Source organism: Gouania willdenowi, chromosome 16, assembly GCF_900634775.1.
Source record: "Gouania willdenowi chromosome 16, fGouWil2.1, whole genome shotgun sequence".
Classification (NCBI taxonomy): Eukaryota; Metazoa; Chordata; class Actinopteri; order Blenniiformes; family Gobiesocidae; genus Gouania; species Gouania willdenowi.
The window spans coordinates 28,900,137-28,920,164 of record NC_041059.1 but is presented as its reverse complement, the minus strand read 5'-3'; the positions used below and the strand labels follow the sequence as shown (position 1 = coordinate 28,920,164).

The 20,028-nt window shown below is 39.5% G+C and overlaps 1 protein-coding gene across 1 annotated transcript; it reads left to right on the top strand.

Annotated features, from left to right (window-relative positions):
- The first annotated feature begins 10,151 nt into the window (after positions 1-10,151).
- Positions 10,152-14,434, top strand: LOC114478387 (complement C1q tumor necrosis factor-related protein 3-like). Its single transcript, XM_028471434.1, has 4 exons — positions 10,152-10,498; positions 13,566-13,649; positions 13,730-13,861; positions 13,935-14,434. Exons 1-4 carry the CDS (start codon positions 10,252-10,254, stop codon positions 14,216-14,218), a joined length of 747 nt encoding a protein of 248 aa, XP_028327235.1. The 5' UTR covers positions 10,152-10,251; the 3' UTR covers positions 14,219-14,434.
- The last annotated feature ends 5,594 nt before the right edge of the window (positions 14,435-20,028 follow it).

Below are 20,028 nucleotides of genomic sequence, written 5' to 3'. Positions count from 1 at the left end.
AAAAAGTGGTTTCTGTGATAACGTGAGCTTTTTTTTAAATAATTTTCATTTTCTTTTAATAAATCAATTTGATCTGTTCTGTGTGTCTGATTATGCTTAAATGACAGCTGAGGCTTGTTTAATATTTAATTTTCAGTCTCACACACATATTGCTGCTGCACCACTAATCTACACACTCAGATATGCTTACACGAGGTCAGACCTGACGTGAGATCTAATCGTAATGTACACTAACATCAAAATTGATAAATACCAAAGCTTGCATGAATTTGGTGGAACACACGTCGTACGATCAGATCTGAACGAACAAACAGTTGATTAATGAGGGCCATGATGTGAATGTGTGCGTTTGGATCCTGAGGCAAATCGGGTTCCAGTTTGGTTATTGTGCTGGTCTGAATCCGGTTCTTTAGTGGAATATGTTTTGTTCTGTCTCCGTTATTAACCTGTTAGCATCCTGTTGCTAATGCTGTGTTTTCTTGTAGTGATGTGTCCGTGGAGCTGCCGTTCATCCTGATGCATCCCAAACCAGTGGATCTGCCCTTGTCCCGCCCACAGTCAGGTAAACCTGCAGCGCCCCCCCACCTGAGCCAGAGACTCAGTTTGTTTATCAGTGCAGACATATAGAAATATATACCAGGTTAATGTTCAGGCCTTTATGCATCACAGGGCTTCTTCTAGTGGGGGGATCTAAATCTAGTGTAATGATTAAAAATGTATAGTAGTGTTTCAAATATTGTTTGCTGTCACTCAGAGGTAAACAATCAAATGAGTGATGGAGGGGGATGCTGGTGGTGATGCTGATGATGGTGATGGTGCTACAGCAGCATCTCCTGCAGAAACAAGTGCAGCCAAACCATCTGATATGAACATGACAGAAGTTGTTTTGCATTCTGTTATAAATCAAATGTATCTATAAATGATTGGTATATCAGTGATGACAATGTTGATCATTACCTCATTTAAAGTTTAATTAAAATATATCTATGATCTTATTTAAGTAACAGTGACTTGATAAGCTATTAATATATATATATATATATATATATATATATATATATATATATATATATATATATATATATATATATATATATATATATATATATATATACTGTATATATATATATATATATATATATATATATGTTTGAGTTTTTTTTTAAGGAAAAAGAGCAAAGAAGAGGCCCAGCCAAGGCCCTCCAAGAGAGGTGGAGCAGCTTATCCTACAGACCTTCAGGAGACCTCCAGCTCTGACTGAGGATGAGATGTTTTTCAGAGACCTGCTTCCTATCCTGCAAAAAGTGCCACCAGAATTTAGGGAACGTTAAAATTCAAAGTTATAAACTTCTTGATTATCATCCGGTAACACTAAATTTGGAAAATTTTAATTAGGTTTTTGATTGGGCTGGATGGTCTGGGGTGGGCAGCACTCTTTGCATGGCAGGAACCACATTGTGAATAGTTGTTTATACTAGTTTGTTTATTATGTATGTATTATAATATTGAAGTACATAGTTTGTTTAAATTTTAGGTATTATAATGTTAATGTAAATGGTGTTCTTTCAGAATTGTTGATTAAAAACACATTTTGAAGTGTACTTTTGCTTTCTTTTTCATTTCTATCAATGCATCTTAACAGCTATGTGTACACCACATCAAGGTTATATATTTTGTTCATGCGAGAATATATAGTTTCCTCATATTGCTTCTCTGTGAGACCTTTAATGCCTTAAATTAATTTCAGAGGTGAGGTTTCTTGGATTATTTCTTTCTGGTCAAAAATGAAGCTGACAGACGTTTCTCTCCCCATAATATTTATTATACACATGTTAATACAGTAGGAAGGTTGCTCTATAGAAGTATGTGGTTGGCTCTTAAAATAGTCGTTTTGGGTGTGCTGGTGCAATATGTCTAGCCATGGAACAGCTCCTGCAGAGAAGTACGATGTGAAGACCTCTCGTCCATAGCTGTTAGCTGTGGTCCTGAAGGAGTCACCTGTGGCCAGATACCTGCACAGTGAACAACATAGAAAAGCTCAGATCAAGTAAGTAAGTAGTTTATTTATAAAGCGCTTTTTGCAGATAAAATCACAAAGTGCTGTACAGAGTTGTGGTAAGAGTACAAGTGCAACACAATAGAATAATAAAATAAGAGTGCATAAATATTATAAGAACAGCAACATTAAAGGACGAATAAAAATTAAAATCCAGTTAACTAAAAGCTTTACTGTAAAGTGTCGTCTTCAGCAGTTTTTTAAAAGTGACCACACAGTTGAGCTCCCTGAGAGACTGGTGCAGGTTATTCCAGAGTCTGGGAGCTACAGCCTGGAACGCCAGGTCTCCTCTGGTTTTAAATTTAGTTTTTGGAGTCTTTAGGAGACCCTGACCTGAAGACCGAAGGCATCGCCCTGATGAGTAGGGGCACAACAAGTCCGAGATATATTTAGGGGCCTGACCATGTAATGCTCGGAACGTGAGAACTAATATTTTATATTCTATGCGAAACTTAACTGGAAGCCAGTGCAGAGTAGCAAGAATGGGGGTGATGTGGGATGTTCTAGAAGCACCAGTTAAAAGTCTGGCAGCAGCGTTCTGAACGATCTGGAGTCTGTTTAGGGTTGACTTATTAAAACAAGTAAAAACAGAATTACAGTAGTCAATACGAGATGATGTAAATGCGTGTATGACCAGTTCCAGATCTGATTTTGATAAAAGATGCCTCACTTTAGAGATATTTCTCAGGTGGTAAAAACAGTTTTTAGTCAATTTCTGAGGCTGGTTTAAACAGATGAGCCCAGATCACCAAGGGAGTTTTTAATTAGAGGGATGTTTTTATCAGGAGCGATGATCAGAGTTTCTGTTTTGTTTGAATTTATCTGGAGATAATTTGATGACAGCCAGTTTTTGATACAGGATATACAGTCTAAGATCTCGGATAAAAAGTGAAACTCAGAGTCATTAAAGGAGCAGTACAACTGGATATCGTCAGCATAGAAATGATATGACACATTTTTAAAACCACGGATCAACCGACCAAGAGGCATCAGATACAATAAAAACAAAACAGGTCCCAGAACAGAGCCCTGGGCTACTCCACATGACAGGTTGGACATATTGGACATAACATCGTTAATCGCAACATTAAAGGTTCTTCCATTAATGTAAGAGGTAAACCATTGGAGAACAGTACCAGAAAACCCCATCTCAGATTTGAGTCGATCAACCAGTATACTATGATCTACCGTATCAAAGGCAGCTGTCAGATCAAGTAAAACTAAAACTGTGTAACGACCAGAGTCAGTGGCCATCATTACGTCACTAGAAACTTTCAGAAGAGCAGTTTCGGTGGAGTGGATTGATCTAAAACCAGATTGATATTTATCATAAATATCATGCTGTTCCATGTATGAGGTTAGCTGCTTAGCAACCATTTTCTCCATGATTTTAGACATGAAGGGAAGCTTAGATATGGGCCGGTAGTTTATAGGTTCCCCTGGATCAAGATTGGGTTTTTTAAGAATGGGGTTTATTATCGCATGTTTAAAAAAGCTGGGGATCGAGCCAGATAAAAGTGAGAGGTTTATCAATTTTACCACCCAAGGACCAACAACATCAAAAACGTTTAAAAGCAGAGAAGTAGGAACAATGTCTACAGTGCTCGATGAGGGTTTCATCTTTCCTACTAAAACTTGAATAGCCAGTAGGCTGACAGGAGTGAAGGAGGATCATGAGCTCACAGGGGCTGATGCACTGCACAAGCTAACCAAGGGAGGAGTGATGCTAGCCCTGATGTCTTGTACTTTATTTACAAAGAAATTTTAAAAATTGTTACAGTCCTCCTGCGTGTGTACAGGCACATGGGACGGTGAGGGTGCAACAAGATTTTCAATAGTATTGAACAAAACCGTGGGGTTTCTCTTATTTTGCAAAACAAGATTAGTAAATAAGCAGAGCGGGCGTGCTTTATTAATTCATTTAGCTCCATTATCTTTTCTTTTAAATGGAGTCTGTGCACCTCTAGTTTAGTGGTTTTCCACAACCGTTCCACTTTTCGGCAGCTTCTCCTAAAGCTAAAAATAGCTTCATTCATCCACGGACAAGGTTTCTTATTAGAGCCTGGAGTATTTTTAGCTGGTGCTACTGTGTCCAAAACAGACAGACAATGGCTATTGAAGTTTTTCATAAAAGTGACAACATCATCACAACTAGCAAATGTAGTTGGATCGAAAGAAAATCCACTGATTGCTGCTTCATTAAGAATGCGTCTCCGCTTTTTCACATTAGAAGTAGTCTGTACCAGTGTGATTGACAGATTTAATATGATACAGCAATGGTCACTTATTTGTAAGTCTTCAATACCTAGATGGTCAATCATTAAACCAAAAGAAAAGACCAAATCTAAAGTATGACCTTTAGTGTGTGTTGGACCTGACACATGTTGCACAAAGTGAAAAGAGTCCATTAGAGACATCAGCTCAGCTGCCTTAGGACAGGAGGAATTATCAACATGCAGATTAAAATCACCAAGGATTAATTTACTCTCCAGCTTAACAATAGATGACAAACTCAGAGAATTCATCTAGGAATAAACGAGCAGGACCAGGAGGTCGGTAAATTAAAACACAGTAAAAAGAGTGTTCATTTCCAACCTTACACATCTGGAGCTCGAAGGAGTTGAACGTGTTTATGTCCAACAGTCTGCAGCTGAAAGCGTCTCTGTATACGAGCACTAATCCTCCTCCACGTCGTGTAAACTGTGGAGTTCCAAACACGGTGCAGTCCGGAGGGCACAGCTCATTAGGATGAACGTAGTCATCTTCCCGTTGCCATGTCTCCGTAATGAACATCAGATCAAATCCGCGGAACATAAAAAGGTCCTTCAGGAGGTGAGATTTGTTGGCTAGCGATCTAGCATTCTGCAAGCCGAGGCGTAGAGTCACTTCCTCGTTGGCCTGTGTAGAGCTGCGGCGCAGCGGACGAAGCCACCCGTGATCCACACCCCGATGCCGGTGACGGCATCTGCGGAGCGGCAGGTGACGCAAGCCGGAGACCAGACCCACTGGAGCCACGGGCTGAATCCACCGTAATCCATATGTTAACTGGCATCCAGGATCAGTCCCAGTCCATATCAATTGATAATCAGATATATATAATGTGGGTGTGTGTACGTGTGCATAAAAGATGGAGAGATTAGAGAGAGAACAGGCCTTATCTCCCAGAATGTGTTGCCAGATGACAATAATTAACAGTAGTAAATAACTAATGATTTATGAATTATTAATGAGTTAAAAACAAAAAAATATTGTTAATAAAACAAGCCTTGTCTTCCAGAATAGGTCTCCAGAGGCCAAAAAATAACAATAGTAAATACATAATTTATTATAATGATTCACTTTTATTTTAATTGTAATATATTTATGATTAAGACAATAATAAAGCAGGCCTTATCTCCCAGAATAGGTATCTCCAGAAAACAATAATTTTAATATTTCTGCTTTTAAATTCCCTTGGGATTAATATAGTATCTATCTTTATTGTGTATGTGAGAGATGTGTCTGATGAATCATGGCATCTTCGGTTGCTTCTGAAACTTACCGGAGACAGACAGACAGTCGTTCGGCTGCAGAGATGGAGCTCCGATAGTTGGTATCCTGCCGGGACATCCGTGGGCCAATCGAATCGGGCGCTGGTCCTCCACAGGTACCGCTGGAAGCAGTCATCATCCAGGCGTAGCTCCTGAGGCAGGCACTGAAGCTCACCGAGTTGGATGTGGCGCTGGTTAACAGACACGAACAGTCCCGCAGAAAATGCGTTTGGTGTGAACGCAGCATAAGACAAAGCCTCACCTGTGTGTGTATGTTTTTTTTTTTACAGCTGTGACAGAAATGGACCCGCCAATCGACACCAATTTAATAGAGTTCGACACAAAGTGAGTACAAGAGGGGGTGGGGCCTATTCTCCAGTTTCTTGTTTGGGGGCATGTTCTAACCGTTGACAATTCTGCCCCTTTAGCAGCGTCTTCTCGTTGTCGAGGGCTCAGAGGGCGTACCTCTTGTTTCACCTGTTTTATTTTCTGTCATCTGTCATACACATACACACACACACACTTTGAGTGTGTGATGTCACCAGCATTGCTCACTCCTGAAGAAGAAAGAAACAAACTGGGAATGAAGGAGCATCTGATATCGGCTCTGATCAGGACTTCCTGTGAGTAACTCCGCCCCCCAGTTAGGCCTCAATGGTGATTGGTCAGGTTGGAAGTTTGAATCTAAAAAGCCTGAATGTGATCTGAGCGGTCCCATTCCTCCGTGTGTCAAACTAAAGCTTAACTGTGTGTCCTGGTGCTCATCGCTGAATAAATCAGCCAATCACAGTCAGAGGGGCGGGGCCACTGTAATTTCCTGGCCAATCAAGGCGCTCCTTCAGTCCGTTGTTTTTTTAAAGACAGGAGCACCTTTAAAGGTTCCTGTCTGTGATGTTTTCTCAGGAGTTGAACGAAGAACCTTGTGTTTATTCCGTAGACGAATAAAGTTTCATCGTCTCGACTGTAAAATGCGACTTTTTCTCTTTAAATCTGACATTTTAGTTTGGGTTCTCAGTCACGTGACTCGCCCACAAACGTAGAACCATAGAGGGTAGAACGCTCGTTGGCCTCAGAGAGTTGCCTTTAACGCCTCACTGTTGCCAAACAGCCATGGCAGCTGTAGGAGGCAGGATCGGAGTCGAAAAGGCGGTGGCATTTTCTGTTTGGAAACACTCATTAACAGAAAGAGGGGAAAACATTAAGACTTAGATGAATCCTTTAAAATTGCCCTTTTCTTTTGTGGGATTTGATTGGTCTCCTTCGAATATACAGCCAGCGACCTGTATATTGGAAAAAAAAACAATAACAACAACAAGACGAAGATGTAAACCAGGGCACACAACAAGAAATAAACATACAATAAAAACATGGAAACTGAACGTGATCATTAAAGTCAGTCAAGGTCAAAGTTAGTCATTCCACTGAAAGTGGTATTATATTAAAAAAAAAAAAACCTCATTTTTGGTGCGTTTAAACACCCAGAAAAATAACCTTTAAAACCTTTTCAACCACTTAGAAGGCTGAAAGCCAAAAAAAACTAAATTCCATCAACAAGCAGCAGTGAAATCTGAGCACTCCACTACATAATTTGCTAAAACAGAGAGAAGATCCAGTGCTAATCTGCTGTCCATATCTATCGCACAAACACAAGCTACACGACCGTATAGGACACTAAACCTATTTATTACGGGAGCCTGTAACCACTTGACCAGAAAGTGAAACACAATCTAGGAGTCTAGTGGGTTTGCCGCATCTAAACGGGACCTCCCTCACGTCGCTTCCACCGAGAATTCCACTAAATCTAAATTCCGGAAGCAATTCTGTACGTTTACAGAGGCAGCGTCTAATAACCCTCACTTTGGAAACGTACAATATTAAAATCATGAACTGAGAAATTTGCTCAGAATGATATTTGGTTGCCAAGCATGTATCAAATCAGGTGGACCGCTATCTCCTGGCAAGACAGTCTGACGCATGTTCAGCGAGTCAAGGATGGTGTCCGGGAGAGAGAAGCATTCCCCAGGAATTGTCCCGCATGTCAGAACGGAAAGACCCTCAAAGAGCGGTTCCCCTCGCGAGGTCCATTTATTTACTTGCTTTGAAAATGAGTAAAAACAAAAGGTAAAAGAAAGATCGTTCAAAAATAACAAAGTTATTGAAAAGAAGAAAATGTGCAAGCTCAAAAAAATCATGGCAGATAAAAAAAGGAAAAAAAACTGAGGCAGTACAACAGAGAGCGCTGTCTACAACAGATGTAAACCTATCTTGCATTGTGGGGGGTCCTCCCCTCAACAAGAAAAAAGAAAGAAAAACAAAAATCATTATCATTATTTTCCTCTTTTTTTCATAAAGCCAAAAATAATGTAAATAAATGAGCAACATAATGAAATAAATGATCGGCATACGTGGTTTCATGTGGCAAACAAAAGGGTTCTGTGTGGAGTTACGGTGGTCTTGTGTTTCTCTGCTTGTAAGTATGAAAGTGAGTGTGTGTGATTGTGTGTCTGCCCTGTTTCCTTTGAGCGCACATTCTTTGAAGTGTTTCTCAAAGCGGGTCAGAGAATGAATGAAAACAAAATGATCCAGCATGTAGTCAGAAAACAGAGGGGTTAGAGTTCATGGCGAAAGTGATATAGCACTACCACCAAAGGCTGTGGTGGACTTTATGTGAAGAGTCTTATGGCTAGGTATCCACGTGGCTTGTGAATCGTCAAACTAATATATATATATATATATATATATATACAGTATACATACACACATCCTCATTCCTTTTCCCCCAGAATCATTGCAATTCAAGCGTGTGTGTGTGTGTGTGTGTGTGTGTGTGTGTGTGTGTGTGTGTGTGTGTGCGTGTGTGTGTGTGTGTGTGTGTGTGTGTGTGTGTGTGTGTGTGTGTGTGTGAGTGTGTGTGTGTGTGTGTGTGTGAGTGTGAGCGCCACGGAACACAGAAAACCAGCCTGGCACACAAACAAAGGGAAAATCTGATACCACTCACACGTTAAAAAAAATAAAATAAAATAAAACTCACTCAGGGACAACCATCACAACACGACCCATTGTGAATCACAGTCTGGATTTGTTTTGTCTTTTCTTTATTTGTTATGGTAATGTTTCTAATATTTTATGAATAATTTATTGTAATATTTGTACATTGATTGTAAAGTTGTAGTAGCTTTGGCAATATTGCAAATCAATAGTCATGCCAATAAAGCTTATTAAATTGCAAAAAAAAAAAAAAAATGAAAGAGAGAGAACAAGAGGTGTACAGGTTAACAGATGGACAGAGAGACAAATACAGATTGATTGTGTACATAGACTGACATAGAGATAGATAGGTAGATCATAAACCAACCATGTAGTGTTCTGGGACTTGTGAAGGTTAACGAGCCTCTCTGCCAAACATCAAGAAGTATGGGGAGTATTTGGTGGTCATCTGTTTCTTGGTTCTGAGACCAAACATCACTGCATCCAGAAAATCATCTCAAGTGTCTGGATGCTCACTTTGCTCCCGCAGCAGGGGATACAGATTATGTCTGGGGTAAGTACTTTGGCACGACACCGGCCCACGGCAGATGCCCCTCAGAGCAGAAGATGGTCCCTGTTCATGGTCGCCAATTTGTCACTGTAAATTTACGGTTGCCCTCATTTGGAAACATGATTTGTGCTCTGGTTAAATGATGTGGTGCAGTCAAAGCATGATGATTTTATAAAAAAGGATTTAATTAAAACTAAATGAAAAGGAGTACAAAAAAAGGCCGTCTTTCCTGCAGGGAAAAAGGAGGCAAGCTGACAGAAAGTTTTCTGAGCACCAACTTTTACAGATAGGAAGAGCCCTACCCTAAGATGAGAGGAAAGGAGGGTGTGAAGGGAGGAAGGAGTGGAAAATCACTGTTACAGAGCTCTGATTATAAGAGCTCTGGTATGAGACCTTGAGCAGAGATTGTTTTTTGCTGGCACTGTGAATACAGCACAATCTGTCTGTACTGCGGTTAATCTAATCTAACATGACTCAGCAAAGGAGCAATGTCTTTGTTCAAAAGTACAACGATACAATGCAATCATCGTATATAAACACTTGACAAATTGTACACACGAACACACATTTGATGATATGATGATTAATATAATAATTGCCATAACAATGTTTTTCAGGGTCTTGTCTTTTGGTGGGGTATGTATACGATACAAACAGTGGATCACCTGTGGATCTCACAATACCCTAATTACAGCCATGTACATCACATTTCTCCTGCTTTAATTTCACGAGTGCATACATGTCGATTGAGCAGTCATAAATGGCATAATGTGGGCTAAGAACGTTGATTTAAGGAGTTTTAAGGAGTGAAAAAGCTTTACAATGTAAAACACATTTAGAGATTACGTTGGGTGGAGTGACTTTGGCAACTTATTGCACATGCATAGTTGAAAGGTTGGATTGTATAACCATTATAACCAAACACTGATAGAGAGCTGGTCAATAGGTCTTTGATGCTTTTGGTTTCGTTCAGATACGGAGAGATTAAAGTAATTGTTAATCACGACCTCTGCAATAATTCACAGAATTAATTGTGTACTGAATGTGTGATTGATAAACTCTTCTGGTAACTCATTAATCATTGTCCTACAGTCAGGACTACATTTAAGGCTGGTTTAACTCTTGAAATGCGCAGACAGAGAAGAGAGATGGCTTTGCTTCTTCCATTAGTGCTGCTCAGTATCTGCTGCGTCTCAGCAGCTACACCCCAAGCTGAGTCTGAGAATGAAATCTGTTTCACCAAACCTGGAGGAGACGAACCTCCAAGTGTCCTGAACCAACAGAAGAACTGCATCCACACTGTGCTGAGAGACATCATTGACCAACTGGCTAAAGTGAAGGTGGAGGTAAAGCACCTGCAAAGAGAGAATGAAGGTAATGTGATGCACATCACTCAGTATTGGAACATAGTGGAAAACATTTGAAGCATAGATTTATATCAGGGGTGGACTGGGACCAAAATTCAGCCCTAGCATTTTGTTCCAGACCAGCCCACTACATTCTTAGAGACACCATGTAGAAGCTGTTATTAAGTCAGTGATCCTCAACTTGTGGCTCTTCATGTCTTAATTTTTATTATTATTACCCCAGAAAACCTTAAAAGGGGGAAACTTTAACCCCATTTTATCTTTTTCCTTCTTTTGTCCCATTTCTATCCCCTTTTCCAGACTTAAGCTACCGTTTGCCAATAAATATCCTTTTCCCCCCATGTTTTGCCCATTTTTGCAAGTTCTTTTTGACACTTTTATCCAATTTTGTCATTTTTAATTTTTTTGGCCACCTTTTGCCCGATAAATACTACTTGTTTACTTTTTTCCACATTTTGCCTTTTTTTGTTCCACATTTTTGCCCTTTTTAACTATTGTTTGCCACATTTTGCCCTTTTAAGCAGCCTTTTGCCATTACATACCACCCATGGCACCCCGAGTGGGCCTGGGCCCACAAATTTTAAACACGATCCACCCAGAAACACGTTCAAAGTGCAATTATACTTTGTCGACATTTGGAAACCACTTTTATTTCGCGGAAATCTGTAATCGAAACCCAGTTAGAGTTATTAAAAGAATCAGGTGTGCACACTCATGAGTGGGAGGGGCTTCCATCTGGCCCCTCCCTCCTGAGCAGCACACAGGCAGTTTGCCAGAACAGTAATAGTTCCCTAAGACAAAAGATCAAAAAGTAGCAAATCTCTGATAAATTAAAGCTTTGTGTTTGAAAACTTTATAAGATGTTATAAACATCTATTTTTCCCTACCTTGTCAGCACATACTGTCAAAGATCAAGTGCAATTTTTTCACGCTAGAGAAAATAAAGAAACACTCTATTAAAGGGAGAATATAGCATCAAGGAAAAGAGATCTGGCGCACTCTGGGGTGCTCGGTCGGTACGCCTGGGGGCCGGCGGGGCAACTTGCAACATCCCCTTAGTGCCCTCGGTGACTATGGTCGTGGTTGTCGTCCCTGGGGGCGCTGCTCTCGGTGCTGCTTCTGTTCCGGGTCCTTCTGGCCTGGGGTCCGGTCCTTCCTGGCTCTGGGCCCACCGGCGGGCACCCACCGGCTGCCCATTTGGCGCGGCTCTGGCCGTCTGCTGGGCATGGGCCTTGGCTCCTCTGCGGGGGTCTCGGGCGGGGGGCTCTCTGGCCCTCCCCTCGGAGGGTTGGGTGCTTGTGTGTGGGTGGGTGGGGGGCGGGATGCTGGTGGGGGGCCTTGGGGTTGGGGGTTGGGGTCGGTGGCAGGATGCGCTGGGTGCTCGGCTGCTTGGGGCTTCCTCGGATGTGTGTGTGGGGGGCGGTGGCTGCTTCTTGGCCTTGGATCTTGGGGGCATCTGGGGGGCTGCTCGGCCGTGGGGGGCGTGGCCTGGGGCTCCCTGGCCCCCACTCTTTCTGCTGGCCTGGCTGCATCTGTGGGCCCGGGGCAGTTCCTGGGTTTGCGGTAGCGGTTTTTGCACATATACTGGTTTACGATGCACTGGCACGCCTTGGGATGTGGGATAAAACTCATACTGGGCCTAACTTTAGACATGTTAATCCCAAATACCTGCTTTAGGTATTACCACTCACTCATTCCCCCTGTCCACAGCCACCACCATTATCGCTAAGCTTCACACTTGTCACTATACTGGCTTGATTACACAACATAATAAGCACAATATGTTCTACTACAACTTCACATCTCACCTTCACTGTAAAATAATCTATTCTTCCCCACCCTTTCTATTTCCTACCTAGTCTCTCCTCCCTGCTCCCTTTCCCCTCCCCTTCCCCCTCCCCCTCCACTTAGGTATAACACTGCTCTCCCTTTTTATATCCTCCCTATAATAAAAGATTTCTTACCCTTCCGTAGGGAGGGCTGGTGATGGTCACAATTAAGCAATAAAATAAATCAAATTATTTTATTGCAATAAAAAAACATGCATTGCTGTCTCATAATTATTGCACATCTTGTCGTGTTGACCTTTGACAGCATGTGCTGACAAGGAATCACTAACGAATCACTTTATATAAGGAAATATGAAAGGTATTAATTATTTTAAATTTCTCTAAAGTGAAAGTAAACCCCATAACACATTATGCACAACTGAAAGATCACATTTCACTCTCACCTTCATAGTCGAATCATCCCCACCACTTCCATTTTCCTACCCTGACTCCCTCTTCCCTGTTCCCTTCCCCCTCACTAAGGTTACAGCTTTAATAAAGTTTTTTCACCCTTCCTTATGCATGAAATAAAGTCATTTATTTATTCACAATAATAAAACATGCATAGGTGTTGTGAAAAGATTGCACTACATATAATGTTGACCTTTTACAGCATGTGCTAACAAGGTAAAAAAAAAAAATTAAATATCCCTAAAAATAAAATTAAGGTTTGTTGCAAATTCAAATAAACTAGAGTGCTGAAGTCATTTAAAACACATAAAACATGGGTTGAACAGTTTCAAACCCTCATTCAAACCAACAGGCAGGGATGGCGTCAATTATAATTGTGATTGTGTAATTGATAATTAATTGAATTACAATTATGGCATAATTGTATTTGTAATTTTAAATATCTGCTGCTGTCGTAATCATAATTATATTCAGATATTTTAACTTTGTAATTATAATTGTCATGAAAATTCTATATAAAATTGTCAATTATAATTTAACGCAAAACTGGGGAACCATGTTACAGTTCTATGTACAGTTCTCCACATATGTAGTTATCAATTATTAAAATGTGTTTCATATCAAGCAATCCTACATTTTATCATTTAAAAAAAAATTGAAATCGAGGGGTATACTGACACAAAAAAGGCTCAGACGCCCACACCACAAATATTAAAACTTATATTTTCATTGATTCTGAAGCCTAACAATAAAACCAAGTGATGAAGAATATTTGTATGAAAAACAGTGCTGCTTTCTTTCAATAGAGAATAAGTGCAAAGGTTTTTCTTTCAGCACAGGCAGCAGAGCTGGTCACCATTAAAACCAAAGCAACCATCACTGAAAAGCAGGTGGAAGCTCTGAGGAAAGACAGAGAAGGTTTGTGATTTTAGCTCAGTAGCACAGCAGTCCTGTTCCTGGAGCATCAGCTGCTGTAAAAGGGCTTTTCTCTCTTACAGTGAGGCAGGTTGCCTTCTCCGCCTCCCTGCTGACTTCTGGATATGGAGAAACTGGACCGTTCAACACAGACACAAACCTGATCTTCAGAAATGTGATTCAAAATATTGGAAACACCTATAACCCACAGACGGGTACAAACATCACTGGTTTAATGAATATCAAGATGACAAAATGAATCTATTCATTGACCAAGCTGTCCCACAGGGCACTTTGCTGCACCAGTGAGGGGGGTCTATCACTTTGAGTTCTACATTCATGCATTTGGACACTCTTCATATCCCTCGGGGGCCTTGCTGATGAAGAATGGACAGCACATTTGTATGGCATATGAACATCAGCCTTCTGGTAGAGTAGCTTTCTCTAATGGTGTTACACTGCTGCTGGAGGTGGGAGATGTTGTGTTTCTGCGTCTGCCGGTGAACCACAAGATATATGAAGATGGTAATCGCCACAACACCTTCAGTGGTCACCTGCTTTTCACAATGTGAGAAACAAACATTCTTTAACAGTTTGAGTTCTGTGCTCACTGAGAACAAGTGAAGATGAATACAAATGATTTTTTATCAATGAAACTACAAATGTTGTCAACAAAGAATGATCTCTTTTGTTTCGTGATTTGGTTTTGATCTTAAAATGTAGACAAAATAACACTGACTAACAAAGTATTGCAACAGCAGTAATTTAGTTGTGTTTATTACTTTCCAAATCTCACCTATTTTTTAAATAAATTGTATACATTTCTATCAAATGTGTGACTTTTGTAAACTCTTGTTATTAAACTAGTAACTGGATGAAAATGAAGTAGATGTGTGTGACTCTTCACTGGTTGTGTGTTTCTATTCTACAGAGTAGCACCAGTCACATGATGAAGTATAAAGTAAATCTGTCAGTTATGGGTAAAGGGCCTTGCTCATGGGCCCATAGCGGTGACCCAAAGTGGGACTCAAACTTGCAACCCTCTAGTTACGAGTCCGCTTTCTTAACCAGTAGAACTCCACCCTCATTGCTTTACCCATTAAGTAACTGACTAGATAAAATAAATATTTGTTAAATTACTAATTGGTGGGAACTGTTGAATAATAAATTCTCAAATTTAAAACAGATGAGTCTGAGTCAATGATGTGTGAGTGAGTATCTTTCCAAGTTTATGAATATTATAAACATTTGATAATAAATTCTGATCTTTAAAAAAAAAAAGATAACTTTTTTAATAAAATCCACACAAAAAGAGTGATTCCTATTCTGGTAACCGTGATCACAGCATTTGGGAGAACAACCTGTAGGAAAGGTAAATCCAGGTAATAGGGGCTGTGTCTGTGGTGTTGTGTTTTTGTTTATTTGTTTTTTGTGGCGTTGCTTTTCTAAGAAGAAAACGTGCTCGAGAAAACATTAAGAAAAACAAAGAAATAAGAACAAATCAGCAGTAATGTCATCAAACTCTAAAGTAATAAACTCTGTGAACTGTTATAATAGTGGGTAACACTTTACTTGAATATATTAAACATAAAGACTGACATTACGCTGTCATTGTTATGACATGACATCTGTTATTAGTGAATAAGGTGTCGTTCCTTACCCTAACCACACTAGATCCCTCCACCTAACCCAAACTATGCCAAAAAAAGGTCCAAAGATGACACAATTTAGCGCAAGTTACATATTTTATTGAACAACACTTAATGTCAACCTTCATGACACACTTCTTAAATAGTTTCTGTAAGATGTGTCTGTTCTACCTCTCATTAATGATGAATAATTTCTGTATTTTTATCGGTAATCAATTATTTTTAGTTTTGCACATTATTTGAGCTGTTTGATAATTCACCATGTCTGTAATTTTTAGTAACTGGTACAGTTCCTGTTAGAAGTATGTAATCATACAGTGGGAGGAGCTTAAGTAGAGTTGTCAATTACGGCCAAATGAGTATGTGTTTGAAGGTGGGATGTAGCAATCTTTCCTGGTGGCTGTTCAGCAGCCATGCTTCACTGAAAACAAGTTTGCACCGTGCACGCGCTTCACTATAACCTCCAACATCCCAAAAACCCACTGGCGATCACGGCGCCGTGTTCCCACAACGACCACGATGGTACTAAAAAAGGAAAGACAATATACAGATATTTGAATTATATTGAAAAAATAAAAGATTCATTGATAACAAAATTGTTATTAGTGCCACATTCTGCCTCCTTTGTTGTAATCAGTAAGCTATTGAGCTTAAAATGAAGTTTCTGTGATCACATAAATATTTGTACTGTTTTTGCATCTTGAAAAATTAGATCTAGTATGAAAATTGCAAACTCAATTCCCATTGCTAACAACATGATAAAGTTGGAATCTCTGTCCTTCATCTGCCCACCTGATGATCCCCTCAGTTATTCCCTCCCTCTCTACCTCAGGCCAACATATGGTGAGGATTCTGTCTGAAACATTATATTGTTGTATATTGTTCTGTGACAGATGTATGTTGGAAAGGCTGTTATTTTTTACTTAAGTAAAACAAGTGTTAAATAGCTAAACGGCAATTATTTAACTTGGTTTTCAACAGTTAAGATCCAACGCTGTGTTTTGAGGCAAGTGAAGCTAAATGCTCTGGTATCCTGTTCCTGGTTTCAGGAGAGAACTCAAACACATTCCCTGTGATATTGCTCAGAACACTGTACAGCTGCATAGAGAACCTGGAGAGTACACATGTAGGACAAAATGAGCAGATGGCGCCCTCTAGAGGGGTAATGTGGAGCTGTGGTGTGAATCAAGAACACATGTCCAGAAATGTGTTAAGCAAGGCTATTCCTGATGGTTTATCCCTTTTAATGAAAAGTCATCTTCAGTTTTAAGAAACTAAACCTAAAGTGCACAAACAAACATATACAGATAAAGAGGAAACTATCTCCCAGAGAAAAACCTTTTAGAGAATATATTGATTGCGAGAGAAGGCTTGGATATTACCTTACACATGTTGTATTAACAACAGGATTAAAGAAAATCATATTAAAATCTTACATCATATTTATCCAGCTTTCAGACACTGACAATAAATGCAGTTTTTTTGCAATAACAAACCAGAATCTTGTACACTTTTATTTTATTACTCTATTCATTCCATTGGTTTCTGGGCTTAAATAGAAAATGACTTAAATCGCAGGATTAATAATATTCAACTTAATTGTAAATGTATCATTATGTATTTTGAAAATAAGAATAACAAAGTTGATTTCATTGTAAACCTATTCATTTTATTTGGTTAATTCTATATTCACAAACGTTCATTCAACAAATCTTCTCGCCTTTTTGTAAGCTTCCTGTGTGAATTTAAAGAACACATCAAAACTATATCCCTTATTCATACCAAAAACAGTGACGCTATACAATAGTATTTATGAAGTGGAATGATTTACCTCTATTATTTATTTATTTTTCTTTCAGTTCTGTATGTATGATTATTGTTTGCTTGTCCCCTTCCTGTTTCTTTGTATAGTCTACACTTCTGACTTGTTGTGAATTTGGATTAAAAATAAATAAATAAATAAGAATAAATAAATAAACAAATAAATAAACAAGTCCAGAAATCAGCAGATGGCATAAAGAGCCAAATCAACATCAGGTGTAACTTCACAGTAGATCATAGGTACTGTATAGTCTGAAGGGCTACCAGGTAGAAAAGACCTTCTTAAACCCTAAATGTTCATGGTTTCACTTTAATTAGAGGCTAGGATAATAAGGAATGCTAGCAGTAACTTAAAAAGGTAGGAAATGTTGATTTTTTTATTTTTTTATTTTTTTAATTTATGTAATTGTTTCTTTTTCTATTTTTCACAGAAAATCACCACGTTCCTATAATTTTACGAGCCACTAACAAACAACTTTTAACTCATTGTAAAACATGTAACATTTGTGAAATCCGCCTTGTGTTTTTTAAAAGTAAATCTTGCATATATACTATAATATATAACATAACACTGACCATACACTATATCGGCAACACTTAAAAACATTTATCACAATGTTTCAGTGAAAATAAACATTTAAAAATGATTAATTTAATACAAAAACTTCATCATGTGCAGCAGTATTTAACGTTACTGAGTACTAACTACATCTGTCATCTGTATTTATCCTTATTGGTGACTAGAGCTCCTGAGGGCCCCTCACATGGTCCATGAGGGTGACCTGGTGCCCGCGGGCACCGTGTTGGTGACCCCTGACCAAATAGTCAACTCACGATATGAAATACGATATGAGGCTCAGAATCTGAAATGATCACGATACTATATAATGCCTGATGACTTAGTGGTTAGCACGTTCACCTCACAGCAAGAAGGTCCTGGGTTGAAGACCTGGGGAGGACACTTGGTTCCTTTCTGTGTGGAGTTTGCATGTTCTCTCCGTGCTACGTGGGTTACCTCTGGGTACTCTGGCTTCCTCCCACAACCCAGAAGCATGACTGTTAGGTTGATTGGAGTCTCGAGATTGCCCGTAGGAGTGAATGTGAGTGTGAGTGGTTGTGTGTGTTGCCCTGCGATGGACTGGCGCCCTATCCAGTGTGTACAACCCCCTAACGCCCATTGAGAGCTGGAGATGGGCACCGGCAGACCCCCACAACTGTGAAAACAGGAACAAGCGGGTCAGAAAATGGATGGATGGAAGTTGGAGACGTGTGTGGGAGTGTTTTGCTTCACAAATAAAGAAGGCAGTGGCTATTGATACAGAAACGTATGAATACACTGCCAGTCTATTCATACGCAGCGCCTGTTGAAGGTCAACCCTACAAGAAGTGCAATCTTTTAAAGACAGCAATGCATGTTTTGCTATTGCAACGAATTAAATGAATTTATTTTATTGCATAATTGTGACCATCACCAGCCCTCCCTAAGGAGGGAGGAGAAACACTTTATCAAAGGGTGGATATAAAAACAGAGGGCAGTGTTACACCTAGGTGAGGGGAAAGGGAAGAGGGCGTCAGGGTAGGAAATGTAAAGGGTGGGGAAGAGTTGATTATTTTAAAGTGAGAGTGAGATGTGATGTTAAAGTTGTGCATATTGTGCTTATTGTGATGTGAATCCATTCAGCCAGTCTGGTGACAAGTGTGAAGCTTAGGTGTGATGGTGGTGGCCATGAACAGAGGGAAGGAGTGAGTGGTAATACCTAAAACTGGTATTTGGGATCAAAGTGTCTAAGATTAAGCCCAGTACGAGTTTATCCCACAGCCCAAGACGTACCATTGGATCCATGATCAATGTTTGTGCAATAACCGCTACTGTGAACCAAACGCCACCCCGGGCCTGAAGGGGCAGCCCCCCCCCCCCAGAACAGAAGCAGCACCGGCAGCAGCCCGCCCAAGGACATTTTTGCACTTGGGCCTGCACATGAAAGTTCCCTAAACAACATCTAAGGTTAACCTATGACCACAAATGCAGCCATGATGTAAAAATATACACAAAAAAAATAATAATAATAAAAAATAATGAAAATCAATATTTCTCACCAGAATCAAATATATATATATATATATATATATATATATATATATATATATATATATATATTTAAAATTGATATTATTTCCCACCCCGAGAAGGAAACTCTGCAATTTCTGATCAAATTTTCACTCTCATTGTCAATCCAAAATGCCATTGTACTTATCATATTTGTTTTTAATCTGTGGGAGGATATATGTACCTATTTTAACCAAAATGATAAACTGATAAATCTAGCAGTGCTCTCACTGCATCTGTTCATCATAATTCATGTAACACCTGCTGCTTTTCATTTACTCTGTCTAAATAAATGTAGGAATGATTCATTACAAATCATATTTAGTGGCAGGACAACAACAGTTATAGAAAAATAGAAAATAGAAAACAAGGAGTGGGCAAACCCATTTTAAAGTCTCATATTACATTTTTAAAAACTTATTGAACAGTGTTTGTTTACTGTATGGGTTTAGAGTGCCCACTTTTATGCTTACACGTAAAAAACTAAAACAGACCAGTGTATCTTGATAAGTTTTGTGTGCGTAAACTGCTGTCGGAACCATGGCAACGAGTTGGAAGGATGCGTCTTTCAAGTCACCTTGAAAGACGCAGCGAGAGGTCAGAGGAGGACTCGGAGCAACTCTGAGCAACTCTGAGCAACTCTGAGCAGCGAAACATTTACCAAACCCTGAGAAAAGTCATCACTTGACCTCTACCGGACCAGATAAAGAACTTCAGACTAGTAGTTGACCATGGCCCCACGCTTGGCCGAACGTAAGTGTTTTAATTATTCTCATTTGATAGGCCAACTTTAAATATTTTTGCA

Coding starts and splice junctions, on each gene's coding strand:
- LOC114478387 (XM_028471434.1), top strand. CDS start 10,252: ATGCGCAGACAGAGAAGAGAGATGGCTTTGCTTCTTCCATTAGTGCTG. Junction 10,499..13,565: donor CCTGCAAAGAGAGAATGAAG/GTAATGTGATGC, acceptor TTTTTCTTTCAG/CACAGGCAGCAGAGCTGGTC. Junction 13,862..13,934: donor CACCTATAACCCACAGACGG/GTACAAACATCA, acceptor GCTGTCCCACAG/GGCACTTTGCTGCACCAGTG.